At 42.1% G+C, this 6,932-nt stretch overlaps 1 protein-coding gene across 1 annotated transcript; it reads left to right on the top strand.

Moving 5' to 3' along the window:
• Positions 1-586: 586 nt before the first annotated feature.
• On the top strand, positions 587-1,557 carry LOC309366881 (olfactory receptor 4S2-like; the record flags this gene model as incomplete). Its single annotated transcript, XM_081905809.1, has 1 exon — positions 587-1,557. Exon 1 carries the CDS (start codon positions 628-630, stop codon positions 1,555-1,557), a length of 930 nt encoding a protein of 309 aa, XP_081761935.1. The 5' UTR covers positions 587-627.
• Between the last annotated feature and the right edge of the window lie 5,375 nt (positions 1,558-6,932).

Below are 6,932 nucleotides of genomic sequence, written 5' to 3'. Positions count from 1 at the left end.
GAGGTGGCCAAAGTACTGGAGCCTCAGCTTCAGGATCTGTCCTCCCAGTGAGCACTCAGGGCTGATTTCCTTCAGAATGGATAGGTTTGATCTTCTTGCAGTCCATGGGACTCTCAAGAGTCTCCTCCAGCACCATAATTCAAAAGCATCAATTCTTCTGCGATCAGCCTTCTTTATGGTCCAGCTTTCACTTCCATACATCACTACTGGGAAAACCATAGCTTTTACTATACGGACCTTTGTTGGCAAGGTGATGTCTCTACTTTGTGTTTATGTAGCTGACTGTAAAACTTTATTAAATCTAGAAATGTGAATAGCACGCTTGCATCCCAAGTTATGGACTATTCCCCCAATGAACCATTCTGCAGCTGACTTACCACACCTCCTAGATTTCCTTTCTTGAATTGTTGAATGCCAATTGGTTAACTGCAGAGAGAAGTATCTTATTTTATATTTTTAGAATGTGAATCCTCAGGAAACTTCAGATGTTAACATCTAGCTTGTAGATGTGTTGTTTTTTCATTGCTGTATTCGAAAATAACCCCTATTGTTGACACTGTTCCTTATTTTCGTACGATGGCAGGTTGTTCTAATTCTGCGTTGTAATCAACCGTCTCCTCTGACTGCATGGCGAACAGGAACAATGTGTCTGAATTCATCTTCTTGGGACTCACCGCAGATCAGGACTTACAAAAGGCCTGTTTTGCGCTCTTTCTGGTCCTCTACGCAGCAATATTAACGGGGAATGTACTTATCATTGCCACCGTCAAGAGCAGCTCCCGTCTGAACTCTCCCATGTATTTCTTCCTGAGTTACCTCTCCTTTGTAGATATTGGCTACTCATCTGCTACTGCCCCCAAACTGATTGCAGACTTCCTTGTTGAGAAGAAAATCATCTCCTTTGCTGGCTGCATGACACAGCTCTTTGTGTTCCACTTCTTTGGTGTCACTGAAATCTTCCTCCTTACAGTGATGGCGTATGACCGGTACATAGCTATCTGCAAGCCCCTCCATTACACAACTATTATGAGCAAAAGTGTATGCAATTGGACGATGAGGGCATTATGGCTGGGAGCATTTGCACATTCGATGGTACAGACTCTCCTCACCTTACATCTCCCCTTCTGTGGGCCCAATGAAATTGACCATTATTTTTGTGATGTCCACCCTCTATTGAAATTGGCCTGTACTGATACTCATATTGTTGCGTATGTTGTCATTGTCAATAGTGGCATGGTTTCTCTAGTCAGTTTTGTTCTCCTGACAATTTCATATATCATTATCCTAGTCACTCTGAGAACTCGTTCTTCTGAAGGGCGCCTCAAAGCCCTCTCCACCTGTGGCTCTCACATCACGGTAGTGATTTTATTTTTTGTGCCTTGCATCTTCATCTACCTGAGGCCTTCCACCACGTTCTCAGAGGACAAGGGTGTGGCCGTGTTCTACACCATTATCACCCCTATGCTCAACCCTTTGATTTACACCTTGAGAAATGAAGAGGTGAAAAATGCAATGAGAAAATTATGGAGCAAGAAAAAAGTACTTTGGAGTGGTTAATCAAAAAGTGTGAAATAAGATTATGACTTTTACAGGGCTCAGCCATTAGATCTGAATCTGGAGAGGAATGGTTCCCTCCTGATACGGTTTCATTTTTTATATTTTAGTAAAGGAAGGACTCATACATTTGTGTTCTTGCTTAGTGTTCTTTTCTATGCAAATAAATCTGATTATACTCAGTTCTGGTGCCAGAGCAGACCACCAGGATAAAGTATATTATGAACCGCTTTGAGTTTTTTTAATCAATCAATCAGTATATAATTTTTATGGAATAAAATAAACAAATAAATATTATATTCATTAGTACCTAAAGATAGGGTTGGCATATTTCAAACAGTAAAAACGAGGACACCGCGAAAGTTGTTTAGTTTTTTTTATGAAAGGAAACCACCAAAATTGTTGAGCTTTATAAAGGAAAACCTGAAAGTTGTTGAATATTTTTTTTTAAGGAAAACACCAAGAAAACTGAAGATCCAGGACAAACCACTGCCTTCTGGGAATTCCCCCCAGACATCACTTCCGCCTTTGAAATCCCGGTAATGTCCGGGACAACCTAAATGCTTTCATGGAAAGAGGTGTGGCATTGAAATGACAAGAGGCTTTATTGTCTCTAGAAGCATCATCTGCAGAGGGAACATGACTTTTATGTTAAAACACTACAGTCTTTTGCAGAGAGTTAGTTTTTTTAAAATTAAAAAAACCCTAAAAACTAAAAGGATCTTTTTCTTGAAAATGCTTGCTCAGGAGCTGCTTGGGTTGGTGGTGGGGAGGGGAAGGTGGAAAGGAGGGCAGGCATTTTGTTTTAAATTGCCCTTTTCTCCAGGCATCAGGGAAGAGTATGAAGGGTGAACTTTGGAATGTCAACTAGGAACAAAACAACATAAGAAGAAGCCTGCTGAAGAGGCCCATCTAGTCTGGCCTTCTGGTCTCTCAGTGACCAGCCAGATGCCAGAGCTCTCTCTGGTATTCAGAGGCATTCTGCCTCCAACAAAGGAGCTAGAACATAACCACCATGGCTACTAGCCATCAATAGCCTTATGACCCATGAATCTGTCTTCTCCTCTTTTAATGACATCCAAGTTGGTGACCACCATTACTTCTTGTGAGAGATTTCCATAATTTAACTATGAGCCGTATGAAGAAGTAGTTCCTTTTGTCTGTCCTGAATCTTCCAACATGCAGCTTCATTGGATCTCCCCCGCTTTCCAGTATTATGAGAGGAGAAATTCTCCCTGAACAACTTTCTCCACACCATGAATATGGTTATACACTTCTGCCATATCCCCCACTACTCACCATTCCTGTAGATTACTATAAAAAGGCATGACCCAAGGAGGGTGCCTTCTCAAAGCCTGCTAAGCACTTGCCTGGCTTCAGGAAGGAAGTAGGAGGGCTCCTCCTTCTTAAAACTCAGCTTCAGCCTGTGTCACGTGGGTGCAAATGGCCTTGCACATGACAGCATACCACGAAGGTCTGCCCCTGCCCTGGAGAGCAGCTGCAAGTCAGAGTATGTGATATTTATTCCTTATTAATTTTATGAGCTGCTTAACCTGTCCTTTAACACAAGGTCCCAGGGCAGCTTGCAACAATAGAATATGCAATTATAAAATAAATAAAATAGCTGCAACCATAAAAAGAAGAGTGTAGAAAACAGAACTAGATGGAACAATGGTCAGATTCGGTAAAAGGCAGGTTCCTATGTTCCTATATTGGCTTGACTGGGCTTGCATGAGGAGACAGGGACATCTGAGGAAAAAGCTAGCCTGATCCAGTTTAGCCCAGCAGAAGATCAGGATGTTGAGGGTGGAAATTGATACCTATGCAACCCATACTCCCTCTAGTTCAGCTAGGGGCCACATGCAAGGAGAAGAAGATGCCCCTATGTGTAGCTGAACGAGGAAACACACTTGCTAACAGATGCTGTGAATGCAGACTGATCCACTGCTGGGGCTGTGCACTCTTCAAAGAGTAACAATTGGGCCAATCAAATGCTTAAGAAGTGGGCTGGTGGGCTAAAACATTTCCCACTCTTCCTTTCTCTCTGAACAAATGTTTGGCAGAATCACTGCCTTTTGCAGAAGGCCCCATATAGATGCAGCCCTGGCTGCTGTGTCGCTACAGAATAGGAGTGGGGCCATTGTTCTGTACCTCTTGATTTTATGAAACCACAGACAATTGAGGAATAGTAGTATGCAGTTGAGGATCCTGGAACAATTCAGGAAAAGTTGTGGATGCATCCCCCTTGGGCATAATTAAAAGCTGCAGATAAGGAGTAGCTAAACTGTGATGTGACATCAGATTTGGCAAAAGTTCCACAAAGCAAATAGTTATATATCCTTTGGAGGAACTAACTTTGCCTCCCAGGAAGAGACTGGAAGAGCTTAATTGTTGATGAAAGGAGTAGTTGTGTTTGGAACCCTTATGTATACTTGACCTTAAATATTTCAACCACAGTTTAGTGCAAGAAGATTCATAGAAGAGAACACTGGCAGATGCAATAAGATGATTTCTTCTTACATCATTCTGTTGAGTACAAGAAGAAGATGAAGATAATATGTGGTCAGGTGGCACAGCTTTTCATTCTTGAAAGCATCAGTGTTTTTTAGACTTTAAAGCATCCTGTGATAACGAAGCTCTAATGTTGCAGGTGGTTTAAATGCCATGAACTCCAGAGTTGCTCAGCCAGCAACAATAAAATGAACTAGGCTTCAAAGCATTAAGATAAGCATAATTAATTGCTTCCTCCTGCAAAATATTGACAATTGTCATAGATTTCATGAAGGACATGGGACCTACTCTTCAGTAAGCACTTCAACTTGCTGGGCAAAGCAGTTGGTTGGAGTGCTACTTCATTTCTAGATCTACTTGCAGGGAAAGTTTCTCAGCTTAGTCATGGAAAAGCTCTGTTTAGAAGCAGAGGCAGATGTAGGGCAGCACGACTGGGTGCCAAGCTTAAGGGGCACTGCAGGGCATTGCAACTATGATGCAGTGAATTGAACAGAATGGAAAATGAGAGGTTGTAGTGTTGCAGGAGAGTGGGAAAATGCATAAATACTATGTTCACTGTAGTGGATATCAGCCTCCACAGTGTGTTCTGGATCTCAACTACTCAATAACAGTAGAAGAGCAAATTTATTTATTTTCATTGCAGGTGATCTAGTCACAGATGAGGAGTTCAGGTGATGCAGAACATAAACAATGTGACAGAGTTCATCTTCTTTGGCCTCACCCAAAATGAAGACCTGGAGAAAGTATGTTTTGTGCTCTTCCTCTTCCTCTATTTAGTCATCATGCTGGGAAACCTCCTCATAGTTGTCACTATTGTCTTCAGCTCCTGCCTGAATTCTCCCATGTATTATTTCCTAGGCGTCATAATTACAAAAGTCATAAACAATAAATAAACCACATCAAAAAAAGACACAACCAAAAAGAAATCGATTTCCACATAAATCAAAATCTAAAACTAAGAATACAGCACTAATATCACAGTTTAAAATGACATAAGTAAAAAATAACAGCAATTTTAAAAAACCAACAAAAAACACTGGAGTCCTCTTTGCCCAGCAGCAGCAGCAGTCCTTTATGGAGCCCGTCAAGCCAAGTGGTGAGTGGCAGGACTGGAGCCCTCAGGCACTTAGCAGCGGAATCCTCCTGGGCAGCAGCAGCAGCAGCCAATCAAGTTAACTGAACGGCTGTTCCTGTACTGCCCACTTTCAGGTTGGTTGTGGAGGTGCCTTGGCCATTAGGTGGTGACTAAGTAAATGGGGATTGGAGAGGAGGTTTGGATAGGGAGTTTGCATGCTAGCCAGAGGCAGTTGACAGGTTAGTGATGCAGCAATAAAACTGCTAGCACAATTGCAAAGTCAAACAGGGTCAGGTCTGGTTTCAACTTCGTTGGGGGACCATGTGTTGGGATTCCTGCATTGCAGAGGGTTGGACTTAAGTGACCCTTGTGGTGCCTTCCAACTCTACTAATATGTGCTTCTAAGTTGGATGTGGGAGTGTGTTTGGGTGGTTCTTGCTAATGAGCACATATACAGTAATAGCAGCCTAAATTTGTGTTTAGTTAAGTGATTTCAGTTTACCCCAGCAGAAGATCAGGAAGTTGAGGGAGGCATTATATAAATATGCAGTCCATAGTCACTCCAATCCAGCCAGGGACCAAATGCAAAGAGAAGCAGATGCCCCGTATGTACCCAAAGCAGAATGAGGAAATGCATTTTTTCAGCGTCCCCCCCCCCCCGGAAGTGCTGTGCATGTAGATGCTGGATTAGGCCAATCATATGTTTAGAAAGTCATCTGGTGGGTTAAACTATTCCCCACTCTTCTGTCCTCTCTGAACAGATGTTTGGCAGAATCATTGCTTTTTGAAGAAGGCTCTGAATAGATGCAGCCCTGGCCACTATGTGGCTCCAAAGTTGGAGTGGGGCCAGCCATTGTTCTTAACCTCATTTATGAATCACAGACAATCCTGGAACAATTCAGAAAAAGTTGTGGATGCATCCCCCTTGGGCCTAATTAAAAGCTGCAGATAAAGTAGTAGTTACATTGTGATATGACATCAACTTTGGCAAGAAGTCCACAAAGCTAATAGTTATGTATCCTTTGGAGGAAATAATTTGGCCTCCCAGGACAAGACTGCTGGTGGAGCTTAATTGTTGCTGAAAGGAGTGGTTGGTCTCCAGGTGTTTGGAACCAAGTATGTATGCTTGAGATGATTGTAAGATGCAGTAATATACATGTAATTCCTTCTTACAGCTTCCTGTTTGGTGCAAGAAGAAGCTGAGTTTCATACATGGTCAGGTGGCACAGCTTTTCTTCCTTGGGTTGAAAACACAAATGTTTAAACTCAAGAATCCTGTGGTACTGAAGGTTCGTAAAGAAGCTCTAACCTTGTAGATGCTGTAAATGTCATGAACTTCACCATTGCTCTAGTGCAGGTTTGCAGCAATAAAATGAATTCATCTTGAAATCAACAGGGTAAGCGTACTTAATTGCTTCTCACCTCTGATTTCCAAGTTGTGCACTCATTACAGTACAAATGAAAATAAAGGCTGTTTCTGCAGCCTTGACTCAAAACAGAACATATTTGCTTGCTTGCTTATCAATCTGAGAACTAATGAGGACTGTAACACAGAAAAAATATTGGGGAGAGTTTCTGGTTAGGAAGCCACTTCTGGGTTTGAATACAAGAAAGTGGGGAAGTCTGTGAGGTTTCACATGTCTTAGGGTACCTCCATATGACCGGTTTATGTTGCATGCTAGGGTTGCCATGTGTCCTCTTTTTCCAGGACACACCCTCTTTTTTCAGGAGTAAAATTTCTGTCCAGGTGGATTTTTTTAAAATTTGCCAAAATGTCTTTGGCTATACTTTC

This window comes from Podarcis melisellensis (genome assembly GCF_964234715.1).
Source record: "Podarcis melisellensis genome assembly, chromosome: 1".
Lineage (NCBI taxonomy): Eukaryota > Metazoa > Chordata > Lepidosauria > Squamata > Lacertidae > Podarcis > Podarcis melisellensis.
The sequence above is the reverse complement of the archived record's forward strand: the minus strand, read 5'-3'. Positions and strand labels throughout refer to the sequence as shown.